This window comes from Lepidochelys kempii, chromosome 26 (genome assembly GCF_965140265.1).
Source record: "Lepidochelys kempii isolate rLepKem1 chromosome 26, rLepKem1.hap2, whole genome shotgun sequence".
NCBI classification, from domain to species: domain Eukaryota; kingdom Metazoa; phylum Chordata; order Testudines; family Cheloniidae; genus Lepidochelys; species Lepidochelys kempii.
In genome coordinates this window covers 11,914,270-11,927,886 of record NC_133281.1, presented here as the reverse complement: position 1 = coordinate 11,927,886, position 13,617 = coordinate 11,914,270, and the positions used below count along the sequence as shown (strand labels likewise).

Below are 13,617 nucleotides of genomic sequence, written 5' to 3'. Positions count from 1 at the left end.
GCCAAGTAGCGGACAGCAGGGGCTGTGGCAGCAGCAAGCCAGGATCCACCTTGTCGCACAGACCGCTTCTCGTGTCTCTTCCTGGCTTCAGTAGCGTACCCGGCCCAGTCAGGGACTCCAGAGCGTCTCCAGTCGGGTCCCTGTGGCTGGTGCACTTAGTGGAGTGTTACACCTTCGGGCTCCCAATTCCTCAGTCACGAGTTGGCAGGTGGTGGTGTGGATGCGGCAGTGGCTGAGAGCCCATCGGTTCAAGATCCCAGGATCCTCTCAGACAGATACATACTCAGGGTGCCTAGTTTCAGCTGCAATCTATTTTTAGCGCACAGGCTTGCTCAGAACTAGCACAGGTATGTCTCTTTGAGCTGGGATCCACACCCCAGCTTGAAGGGTAGACATACCCTTGGTCTCTGCATAGACAAGCCCCAGGGTTTTCTAAACTGTATTACATCTTGAGGGTCAGATTCTGTCACCTTCATTCATTGCAATTAGTCACAGGAACAACCCCAGCAGAGACAGCACTACGCATTGAGTAAGTACCTCTCTGTGCCCGCCAGGATCGTGCTCTAAGTCAAGGAGCGCTGAGTGGGGGTGCAGGCAGGCTTGGAGTCAAGCGAAGAGCCAGGCCTTACAAATGAGAGCAGCCAAGATTAGGGGTTGACTGCTTGATTCCAAATGTTCTCTGCTCTGCAGGCCCTGGAAAGAAAGCTTCCTCCTCCATGCCGTTTGCGCTCTATCCCAAACCCTTATGGAATCACGGCAGGGATGCCTGCAGAAACTGTATTCACTGTCTGAATTAGCAAGGTTAATGTGTCCTTACAGCCAGCCTCTGGGGGGGCGCGGGGAGTTTGGAGAGGGGAGATCCAGCTTTCACCATATCAAATGTTATCCATATTTCGATGCTAGCTGTATCCCAGTGACAAACCAGCAAGCCCGGCAAATACCCAAGCCGTTGTATCACCGTTTTAAACGTGTCCCATATTTGCCTATGCAGAAGGAGTGAAAGGTAGTTTGTTGGCAAAACAGCCAGGGAGCAATATATTCATGATGAATATGTACAAAGGGAACCGCTGCTCTGCTACGTATATTGCATGGGCTTTACACAAGCTGTGACAAGTATCAGCCAAGAGTGCGGTCTAGCAATTAGAGCAGGGGATCCATGGGTTCTATTCCTCACACTGTGTGACCTTAGGCAAGTTGCCGAAATGATCCGTGCCTCAGTTTCCCTATCTGTAAAACGGAAATCATATTGTGTGCCTCACAAGGGCGTTGGGTGGCTCAGCACCTCTTTGTAAAGCCCTTTGGGATCCTTAGTTGAAAAGTGCTATGGAAGTCTGGTGTGTTAATTATAGTTCTCTTGGTAAATCCAATAAAGAAATCTAACGGGACAAGGGGAAAAAAGAGAGAGGGAGAGGAGAAGGAAGAGGAAAAGAGAAGAGAGGCATGCATGCAATTGTTTAATTGCTTCTTCCCAGAACACAGCTTCCTGAGTTCATTGTCAAAGAGGATCATTCATTAACACTAGTTGCAAAAGAAGCCCTTTGCAAAACACACACCCCAGTCTGTGTTTGTGGGCTCGGAAGAAAAAACAGCATGTGTGAGCAAATGGAAAACCCAAGTGCCTAGATACCCTTAGCACTGTTTAAATGTACAGCTCATTTAGCAGACAGGCTTCCAGGAGTTCTGACCATCCTCGGCCAATCTGCTGCTGTTGGGCATTGTGTTCGGTTAGCAATAACCCCTTCTTCTCCGGATTGCTGTAGATGGAATTTGCAACCTCTTTTTCCCAGGGAGGAAGTTGAGAGACTTCTGGTTTTAAATCTAGGCCAGATTTACACGTAAAGCATAGACTGACCTAGCTACCTTGCTTGGTGGCTCTGAACAATTTTGCACCCTGAACACTGTAATTAGATTGCCCTAACCCCTGGTGTAGACATGGCTAGGTTGACGGAAGGATTCTTCCATCAGCCTCTTGGAGAGAGAACCCTTCCACTGCTGTAGGAACTGTCTACACCACGGTGCTACATATGCTTTATGTTACATGTGCTTTAGCAGCATAGCTCCGCCACTGCAGTGGCTATCGTGTAGACGTATCTTTAGTTGCGAATTCTAGCTCTGCCTGCATTCAAAGAGGGAAAATGAAACCAAGGAGGCAACATGAAGCACAAGCTCTTTCCCCAGCTCTAGGACATGTGAAATCAATCTGGGTCAGAGGATCCCTGGGGGGAGGGATAGCTCAGTGGTTTGAGCATTGGCCTGCTAAACCCAGGATTGTGAGTTCAGTCCTTGAGGGGGCCATTTGGGGATCTGGGGCAAAAAAAATTGGGGATTGGTCCTGCTTTGAGAAGGGGGTTGGACTAGATGATCTCCTGAGGTCCCTTCCAACTCTGATAGTCTATGTTCCTTCCCGGCCATATTGTCTCAACCCATCAGTGTCCTGTTTTCTCCCCATCACAGCAAAACTGCTCTGGCTTCTTTTGAAATCAAGGGCCAAATTCCCATTCAATGGGAGCATGATATGGTCTAGTCTGTGTAAATACCATGGGCCTGATTCCCCACTGCTCTGCAGCTCCTGTGCAAAGTGGATGAAACACACCACCAACTTCAGATCACACCCACTTTGCAGAGATGTATAAATACCCAAAGTGCACGGCATAGGAGAGCCAGGCCCAGTGGACTTACGATGGTGTCAGAGAGAAGGGAATCAGGCCATGACAATTTCCTTACAGCGTGGGCCAGATTCTGCTTCTATTTAAACTAATGTCAATCTAGAGTATCCTCATTGAAGTCTCTGGTGGAATGATTATAGTAAGGCCGCAGGGCTAGCTCTAGGCAAGCTGGAAAATGCCCACCCCTTATTAGCCGGCAGTCTCCCAGTTGAAACCACTTCTTCGATATTCTGCTGACCCTTATCTTTAGCAACCCTAAAGCAATCAGCTGTTCCATCTGTATGGCAAAGCCAGGCGATCCGGTCCTTTAGCCACACAAAGTAGTAGTCCTTCTAGTGAGATGGGGGACCCTGCCTCCATAAATCCTCATGCCTTATGTCTTTCTTTTGTCAAGGTGCTAAGAAGACGGACACCAGCCCAGCCCTTGCTGATCCCGCTGCTGCTGGAGAGATGGCGCAGCCGGCAGCAGTGATTGTGAATGGGAAAGATGATGACCAAACTGCAGAAGACACCCTAAGCAAAGGAATGAGCCAGATGACCACAACCACAGATGCTGACCCAGATGCCCCTAAGGACAAAACCGAGTCAATCACCAGTGGGCCTGTGTCCCCAGAAGGCTCGCCATCCAAATCTCCCTCCAAGAAGAAGAAGAAATTCCGGACCCCATCCTTCCTGAAAAAAGGCAAAAAGAAGGAGAAGGCTGAATCTTGATTCCTCTCCAGGCCTTCTCCTCCTGCTGCCTCCTTCCTTCTCCCCCACCCACCAAGGTTACTAGAGCAGTAGAAGAAGCTGATAGCCAATAGCTGCCTCTCCTAGAATGGTTTGTGCTGAGATAGAACCAGAGGTTGAGGGTCCCGGAATGACTCCTGTGTAATACGTGTGGCTGAGACAACACCTAGACTTTGGGGGGAATGAGGCAAATTTTATGGGTACCCATGGTGTGAGATGTATCATTCCCCGTTAAACCGGTTTTTGAAGAAGTAAGCGAGTTTAGGAATGATTGTGGTCCTTATTTTCTGCTCAAGGGAGCTAGTCACTAATTTCACAAGCTGTAAAACTGGTTCTCTGTACCAGTTCCTCCTCGTCACAGCGCTAATGCTCCAAACCATTTATTTCCCGTGGGCTGAGGTCTTTCCACGTGCTGCTACCTTTACAGCCCACGTGGCCACCTTTCAGAAATAATTTGGTGCAAGAACAGACCCTCACGAAACAGGAGGGGACATTGACAATGCTTGATTCCTTTTTTCCAGTTCTGCAGTGGAATCCTGGCTAATTACTTTGTTGCAATTCACTGTATAATCTCAAATGGAGACCATCCAATTTATCAAAACCCAAAGGTGAAGGATTGCTCTCCTAGAAGGAAGGGTCAGGCTGTGGACCCATGACCTTTTGCTTCCTGGGTGACTACCTTGCACCTAGGCTAACAAGCCATCTTCAAGTTCCTTTCTAGCCAGAATGGTGACACCAAGTTATCTAACGATCCATTTGCTGCGGTAGTGAAGCCTCTTGGAAATGACTATTGTGTCTCAGTCGGTGGGGAAGTACACAAATCCCTCCCCCAGAATAACACACAAGATAACGTGTCCCACTATAAATATAGTGGTAAGAGCAGGGAAGGAAAAAAAGCCTCCAGGAACTCTCTGTGTTAAGTTTAAGAAGCAAGGAAATTTCAGTCACTAAGTGCTACTTTGTTAGTTTGGAATAAATGCATGCTGACGATATCACTCCTGTAATAATCACTGCAGAATGAAAAGCCTATAGAAAATGCGACTTCACCCCCACTTGCTGCGCTACTAATTAATTACACTTAGACGAGGCTGTGATGCAGATATGAGACCTGTTAGCGCTTTTCATTGCGTTCAGCTTCCGCTGGCTCGGCAGATGTCATTCCAGATTGGCAGCGAAGAGGGGCTGTGAGTACATTCCCTCTTCCCCACCCGCCCCCTCCCGCCAACCCCCAACTCCAGAGTGAAAATGAAACACGAGTTCACTCCGGTGACATGTTATTGCCAACTGGCTTAACCTGCCTCCCCCCATCTCTAACCTTCACCCTCTCTTCAAAATAAGACAAAGTTACCGACAGTTGAGGATTATTACAATTTCCAGTTCAGAGAATCTTAGAAATATAGGGCTAGAAGGGTCCTCGAGAGATCATCTAATTCATCCCCCCATGCTAAGGTAGGATTAAGTAAACCTAGACCATCCTTGACAGGTGTTTGTCCAACCTGTTCTTAGAAACTTCCAATGATGTGGATTCCACAACCTCTCTTGGTAACCTGTTCCAGTGCTTAACCATCCGTATAGTTAGAAAGGTTGAACTAATATCTAACCTGTCATGCCACAGTTAAAGGAGATAAACAGGCCAATGTTCCTCTGTCACTTTTAGGACTCTGGCATTAAGGGTGCTAACCAAATGAGATCTTGATCTTGCCCCATTGAAACAGAGGTTTTCCATTGGCTTAAATGGGAGCTGGCTCAGACCCTGAAGGCTTAGGGTGGCCGTTCTCAAACTATGGGCTATTGTTAGTCCACAGAATGGCACCTGGAGAACCATGCAAGGGAGTGGGGGGTGGGTTTGAGAAGCTGGGAAAGAGGTGGTCCATGGAGAAATCTTTCTCTGTCATCAGGTCCACAGAATGGAAGGCTTGAGAACAACTGACTTAGGAGGATATTGTAGTCTGTATACTGATGCGGTGTTCTGGTTCAGGTTCATCTCTAACATCTACCCGTAGATCTGTAAAATCAGGAAGCTAGCCCTCTTTCTGTAGTGGCCTGGACTTGAAACCGTGAAACCAAACTCCAGTGAAGTTTGGATTTGGATGTGATTCCGGATCCTTAATTTGTATGTGTATGAAGCCAACTGGCTGGAAAAATTCTGATAAAAAAGCAACAACTTTCATTGTTTTGTTTTTTTTTAAATGTTCCAGCCCTGTGGTTTTCAGAGTCTCATCTTTGTTGGAATGAGGCTGTGGGGTCCAGTGGTTAAAGCACATGACTGCCTCTTAGGAGACCAGGGTTCTATTCCCAGCTCTGGCCTGGTGGGTGGCCTTGGATTAGTCTCTGTACCTCAGATTTGCCTATGTGGTTTGAGCTCTGCTGTTGAAAAGTGCTCTATGTGAACACTAGGTATGGTTATTTATTATTCCCTTTCATAGTAACAGCATCTGTTCCGGCAAAATGTCCTTGAAATAATCTTTTTTTAATAAGGCTCTTGTGGTGGGGAATCCAAGAACGTGCATTCTAGCAAGATCCACACTGAGAAAGTAGCTGATGCATTTTCGTCATAGGGTAAGGAATCAGCTCCCCAATCTTGCATCACGATTTGCCTTAATACAGAACTATGGGGTGATTCGCAATTTTTAATAAGCACCAAAATCTTGCTTTGCTTTTTTTTTTTTGGAGGGGGTGGGGATAGGCTGGAGGGGAAGATATTTTGAAAACACAAGATCTTTTTGTTTTAAAGAGCAAGTTACTAGGTATGCTTGGCAAATGTGGAACGTGAAAAAAAATCAACAAAAAAACCTCAATGGCAAAAACAGCATACCTTTTAGATATGTACTCTTGGTGTTCATGTATGCTAGATAAATTAAATCCAGGTTCTTGAGGATAGCTGTGGCTTAAGTTTCTGTTGCCTAAATCCATTGTATGCACGATGGGCAGATTTTGACAAATTAAAGGCCCAAACCTATAAACATTTACTGTTGGATATTGTGCTTATTACCGTTAGATTTTAAGGCCAAAAAGGCTCATTATGACCATCTAGTCTGAATTCCTGAATAACACAGGCCAGAGAATTTCACCCTGAGTGATCCCGCTGAGTCAATGGTTATTATTGACCATGATGTCTTATTGTTATTTAATATCTGAATTACAACTCTGCCCAGAGGCCCATGATCGGGATTGGGGCCCCATTGAACTAAGTGCTGTATAAACATAGATGAAAGCATGGTCCCTGCCTCCAAAGAGCTTGAAAACTTGGGTCGTTCTTCTGCAACAGATTCCACAGACACATGTGAAGGGGTCCGTCTATGTGGTGTCAGTCACAGTAATGGGCCTATGACCTCGGTCCTGCAGTCAGATCATCTGGGGTCCCACAAACTCCAGTGGGGCTTCACATGAATGCGCACACGCCATGTGGATCAGATTGCAGGACTGGGAACTAGAGTGGTGACTGAGTCTTATGCTGAGGTGAATTCCACCCTTAGTACAATTAATACATGGGGCAAAATTCAGACTTCATATAGCTAATAAGTTCCATTGACTTCCTTATTTGCTACTTGAACTGGAGTTGCACCTGTTTACACCAGCTCTGATTTTTGCCCTGTAGTGTGTCCAGTTTTAAGGTATGGTGCTGGGTGTTGGGCACCAAAGAAGAAAAACATGAGCAAATGGTCTGCTCCACAGAAAGCAAAATGTTGAGATGGGTGACTGGGGTAAGCCAAGAAGGGCCATGTGAGGAACATGTAGGTTAGAGACATGCTCAAAGTAACAGCCATAAACTAAAGAACGAGGGAGTGCAGGCTCAGATGGTTTGGTGATGTAAAGCGCAGTCTAGACAATTGTGTGGGTAAGAGAGTCCACGAGATCAAGACTGAAGGGAAAAGACAGAGAGGCTGACCCAAGAAGAAATGGTGGGATGTCATAAGGGAAGACATGGTAGTTTGTGGTGTGATAGAAGCTATGGCATTGAGCAAAGTGCTTTGGAGAGAGAGAGGACACGTAGAGCGGACCCCATATGATGGGATTAACGCCAGGAAAAAGAGGAGGCATGTGCGTGTGTGTCTAAGTCAAATAAATAGGTGCACAGAGCTAGGCTTAATGCCTGAAAATATCATGGGGAGGAGAGGCAAAAGTAATATGGCTCCCCACATTGTATTTCGAAGAAAATAAAGAAAGGCTCAGAGCTAAGTTCTTGGAATGTCTCAAGTCACCATTCCCCCAGATGCCTAAGAGGTTCACAGCTTGGTCCTAAGGCTTTTTACTTTTCTTCTTTTTCCTCTTTCCTATTGCTCTTTTGTGTCTCCTCTCACCCCTTCTGTACTCCTGCTTTCCTCCACTCTTGTTTTCTATCTACCATCTTGGATATGTTTGTTGATGGCACCATGGCCGATTGCCACTTCCTTCCCCTTCCTTCTGATGCAAGGTTGGCGTCAGCTTGACATGCGCCCAATTCAGAGCTGTATTTTGGGTATAGACACCGGTACCACCAAAGTTAAGGGATGTTTAGATCCAGTGTTCTTGCTGGACCTGTCCCTGGCAGAGATGAGACCATTTCAAAACCCATGATCCAAATTTTGCAGTCTGGGGCTGGGGATCATCTTTAATCTTACCAGTCTACTAAATTGCAGGCTGCCTGGCTTTTATCACACTAGGCAGTAAAGGCCACAACCCAACATGCAAGATCAAGTACGATGAGATTCTGAACCATGAAATGCAGCAAGAAATCAATATAAGTCTTCATTCCTTCTGCTTCTGCCTTTTTGTTCTTCAGTGAAATGTCACACTCAGTATTGGTTCTAATGCCTCTCTTTGCAGCCCTTACACATAGAATCATAGAATCATAGAATATCAGGGTTGGAAGGGACCCCAGAAGGTCATCTAGTCCAACCCCCTGCTCAAAGCAGGACCAATTCCCAGTTAAATCATCCCAGCCAGGGCTTTGTCAAGCCTGACCTTAAAAACCTCTAAGGAAGGAGATTCTACCACCTCCCTAGGTAACGCATTCCAGTGTTTCACCACCCTCTTAGTGAAAAAGTTTTTCCTAATATCCAATCTAAACCTCCCCCATCTGGACTCCCATTCAATTAGGGGGAATTTCACTTGTGTGAAGCATACAGCGCTGGGGTCTAATAGACTGTCTTTCAAAACAGCATTAGTTATAAGCATTAATTTTAAAGTATAGGAATTAAAAAGGGATAAGCCATTCACCAACTGGGATCAGAAAGAAACTGCTACTGTCCTTGTATGGGGAAGTATTGCATTATTAGATACAATTACAAGGTATTGATCCCTTCTTCTCAAGCACTGTCCACTGTGAGAGACAGACCCTTGGACTAGATAGATCATTGATCTGTTATGGCCACATTCCTATGAAATGCCATGATTTCCTATGTTTAAGACTGAATGTCTAGCAGTGGTTACATATGAGTTTGCATGTAAAAACAAAACAAGCCCTGAATGCCAGAACCTGAACTGCCAAAAGAGGCCTGGCAAAGTGACTGGGAGCCAAGCCAAGCCCCAGACATGATTTAGAAGTGTCAGATAAAATAGCCTGAAAGGGACCTGAACCAAAACCCCAGGTCTGATCATTCCTGAACTGTGATGAAGCTTGGATCTGAATCCAAATTCTTGCAGCTTAAGGCCATCTCCTCTATAATAGCCCTTGGATTTGACCCTAATTTGGAGCTGAAACCATACTGGTAAATATTACTCACTTTACTGAATATATACAACATTCCTCACAAGTGATTCATTGAATAGTTGTGCTGGTGCCATTCAGGATCAGACTCTGAGCTTCCATTAAGACCCGCTGAAGTCCTGATTCTAATCTCGCTTCCCGTGGTTTCACACCAGCACAGCACCATTGACTTTAGTGGAGTCAGTCATGATTTGAGGCCTGATCCAGAGCCTGCGGAAATCTATGGAAGTGTTTCCATTGACGTGTAGGGCTTTGGATCGGTCCTTTTCATCAGTATAAAGGAGAGCCAAATCAGGTGTGGATATCAGGGGGCATTGTGGGTGCTCAGAATCAGGCCCATGAAGAGTCAGTGAGAGCCTTTCACACATAAGGCACAGAACTGCAAAAGCCTAATGCACCAATTCCCTCAGAATAACCAGATCCACATAATTTAGGAATCTCCAGGGCTTCTGTTGTCTTTTTTTTGTTGAGCTGTTCTGAAGAGAAGCACTTGAGTTAATAAGGAACAATGACCATAGACTAGCTCTGTAATTACATGATATTTACTTACTGGTTATTCATTTATAAGTTTACATCTGTTCATGGTAACACTTGTGCCATGTAATCATCAAGGCATAAATAACCATATAATTATTCTGAAATTACCCCCTAATTATCCCTGCCATTATGGATCTGATTTATGGTTATTTGTTCCCGGGAAAGGGGAGTGGGGGGGGAGAAGAGGAAGAGCTCCATGTGAAGCAATGGCAGAAATGTACGGGATCTAATTCTGTCTTCTCCACCCTTCCTGAATGCTCCCAATGCTTGGCTGGATTCTTGGAGAAGGCTTCATGCAGAAGTGTTTTGTGATTCACAGAGGGCTGGACTGGCACCTGGCAGTCCAGCCACATTAAGGGCAGCATGGAACTGCAGTGCCCCAGGGAAAGCACGCAGTCTCCATTGTGACTGTGAGAATCACAACTGGATCCCTGCTTCCTCTTTTTTCCACAGGGGAAATAATCTTCCCCAACCCTTTTATTGGCACACGTCACTTCCCTCTCCAGCTGGCTCAGTTATGTTGGCTGGCATGTTCGGGGAGGAGCCAATGCCCATCCCTCCCTGCCCACCTGCATCAGAGGGGGTTTGGCAGCCGCTTTCCCCGCTGTACAGGGGCTGGTGCTGCAGGTATCCAATCCAGGTGAATATAGGAGCATACACCTATATGCAGCTGGGCTGCTGACTGATCCTGGAGATGCTTGATCAAGGTTATAGCCGTACAATTTGGAGACTGGGCGGAGAGGAGGGAGAGGGCTTTTTAAAATAACACACACAGCCTGTAGCTCTTTTCTTGCAGTCACACATACACTGGATTTTGAGCACCTACCCAGAGAAACAGACTGCTTGAAATATGAGTTAGAGGGAGGTTGTGACTATCCATTATCCTGTGTCTGAGTAGAAGAGCTTCATTCTTACTTTCAACCTCCTACAACAACGCCTGCACTGTGGACCATACCACACAGGGACTGTCTTTGTCTTAAGCAAGTATTTTAAAATAGCCCCAAAGCTTCCAGTTCAAATTTGTTTGCTAGATTTTTTTCTTTTCTTTTTTTTTAAAGAGAGACCCTGGGCCAAATTCAGCTCTGGAATAAGCAGGCACAAATCCTCATTCTCTTCTGTTTAGGTTCATAGACTGTGCTCATCACCATGGTATCTGAGAACATTGAACTGGATTCTCCTCTCACTGATACTAGTGTAAAGTAGGAGTGACGCTATTGAAGCCAATGAAGGTGTAAACACAGAGGAAGGTCTTAATCCAATGCCCACTGAAGTCAATAGAAAGACTCCATTGTCTTCTGTAAGTGCTGGATTGGACCCTCTATGAGAGTAGCATAAGGCTTGTTGAGTTAACTGGTAGGTGCATTCACTCACAAGACCTTTCGTCCCACCTTTGCTAGGCTACTGGGCTGGTGCTTTGAGCAATTATTTCCATCAGGTTTTTCAATCCAAGGCCAGTGCATATGCATTGGTCTGAACTGAGTGTTTGGGTGTTAGCCTGACAACTGTCAAACACCAAACAGATTGGGAGGGTGGAAGAAACTTGTCTTTCAAAGAAACATTCATCTAGAACTGTAGTCCCTCGTTTGTACGTGTTCATTGAGTTCACAACCAGTAGCTGGCCTGATTTGAACCACAGTTGCAGGGAAGTCAAGGCAAAAGGCTAGGCACTCCTCACATTTCAGAAATAGACATCACAATAATTCAGCCCCCTACCAACATGAATCTTAGAGAAGATTTCAGAGTAGCAGCCGTGTTAGTCTGTATTCGCAAAAAGAAAAGGAGTACTTGTGGCACCTTAGAGACTAACCAATTTATTTGAGCATAAGCTTTCATGAGCTACAGCTCACTTCATCGGATGCATAAAGTGAGCTGTAGCTCACGAAAGCTTATGCTCAAATAAATTGGTTAGTCTCTAAGGTGCCACAAGTACTCCTTTTCTTAGTGAAGATGAACTTTGCAGAGAGACCCTCCGTGCTTGGCGGCGAGGGGAATAAGAATATGGCAGTAGCGGGCTGCTAAAGCAATGGAAATGGCTAACAGGTGACATCAAACCAATGGAAATATGAAATAACATCAGATTTCCCTTGCTGATTGACAGGTGAGCCTGCCTCAAATCCACAAGCAGGTGTTTTCCATCCTTCAAACCAGCTCTTTATGCTTTGCCTGTCACAGCAAATTGGCCTAGGGTAACAGTACACTAAAATGTATAGTAACCCAGGGTAGCCTGATCAGTATATTAACAATAACCAAACTAAGTAAGGTACAATGTTCTGTATATCAGTTGGGCTGTTAAAGTGAAATGTCTGTGTCTGACAATCGTTGCTTGAAAGTGCTATTTAATGTCTTTGTCTGTAAATAAGCCCCAATGGTTGGGCTTTTGCTAATATTGTGAAGTTTTACATTAGGGTTCTGGTGTAAAGAACTTTATTGCTACTTAGACTCTGGTATCCTGTATGTGTGCATAATTACTTGAAAGCTATATTTTTTTCTGTATGTCAACATACACTTTTTCAGTGTGCGGGACATTCAGATTTGCAGTTTGTTTCCTGGGGGTTTTCCTTCACAATTTTATATTCTGGTTTGGTTTTTAATCTTTCAATATCTAAGTCATCCTGCTGGTTAAAAGAGAATGTTGTGGTGTGATTTCCGAGGCCTTTATCTGCATTGGGTTAGAGTTTTGTTAAAACTGCATGTCCCTGCATACAGATGATTGTATATGCTCTTCTTTACTGAATGGATATTACTGTATTAAAGCAACTACACTCAGTGTGGGTATGGTTCTCTCTTTAGGCCTATGCAGGTCCAGCCCGAGTGATGTCAGGACCAGAGGGTTGTTGTTAAAATGCTATTCCCCTTTGATAGCTCTGGAACAGCAGCAAATGAAATAAACTTTCACCATAACACTTACAACACATTTTCTTTTCATGTGATTTTTGCTTTGGTAAGTTAAATCCTCCCATGAAGCCACTTCCACGATGCTGGCCTGAGCTGGAGGTAGCTTGAGGCAGAAGAAGGGTGTTCAGTCTTCCTGTCTTTCACTACTATGCTGAAACTGCTCATTAAAAATGCTACTGGCGGCTTTCCTACTCAATGACTGAAACTTCCCAAACAGATTTCACACAGTTCTTAGATCACTTTTAGTCATTACCACCGTGGGCTGGGCTGAACCAGCAATATAGAGGCAAACATCTGGTGCACCTAGCTCATTCCCTGAACTATCCAGCTGCTTTAGAACATTTCCTCGAAGACCGGTTACAAGCTTTTCCATAGGCCCTGTATACCAGCACTCAATGTGGCATTATTCTCTCAAGCTCCACTTATGACACCAAAATGAGACACTGCTCAAATTAAGTTGTCCAGCAATTTATAATATAATTGTCTCTCTTCCTTCTTGAAAGCTTTGCCTAGCACTGAAGTAGTTAGCAATGTTGACGTACCTTACTATCATTGAACTGCACCTCCATTGTGGTTCACTAAGGGTAGTTTACACCATTTTTTCAGGCTGTCTGCATTTCAGGCAGACACCACGGCACAGGTTTACATCTGGTTCCCGTTTTTAATGTTCTCTTTGGAATTTTAAGGGCTAGAGCCTTTGTTTTACGGGTAACTGAAGATTCTAAAGCACATGACAGAAGTCCTGGAGAAAATACCAGCATGATAAGTTGATATAAACCAGCCCAATCTGACCAGTGCATAAGATCCCTGTATCCAGTCCCTGTAGTCCCATTTGTCCTTCTTTAAGACGGTAGGAATTCATATGGGTCTTTCTCTGCCAGGCTGCTAAATTAGCAGCTCAGAGAATCCATGTAACACAGCTGGAATATGATACCACCCCCAAAGTAACATGAATTGATTGTATTAATGCCCACAGTTATTCAAGCCTTGGGTTTTATATCTTCACTGAAAGATGGCACCTCCTGATGCTATGCTGGGTTATTGTCTCACTATTCTTTCACAGGGAAAAGTACCACCGACTGAATCACTGGCATCTTGGAT

General features: G+C 45.0%; 1 protein-coding gene across 5 annotated transcripts in view; it reads left to right on the top strand.

Moving 5' to 3' along the window:
• Positions 1-6,360, top strand: part of ADD2 (adducin 2) — a 98,426-nt gene extending 92,066 nt beyond the window's left edge. For all 5 annotated transcript variants that reach the window (XM_073324932.1, XM_073324933.1, XM_073324934.1 and 2 more), the window contains one exon: positions 3,061-6,360. In XM_073324932.1, the coding sequence (XP_073181033.1) occupies positions 3,061-3,377 (317 nt within the window). In that variant the 3' untranslated portion in view covers positions 3,378-6,360. The remainder of the gene's footprint in view (positions 1-3,060) is intronic.
• The last annotated feature ends 7,257 nt before the right edge of the window (positions 6,361-13,617 follow it).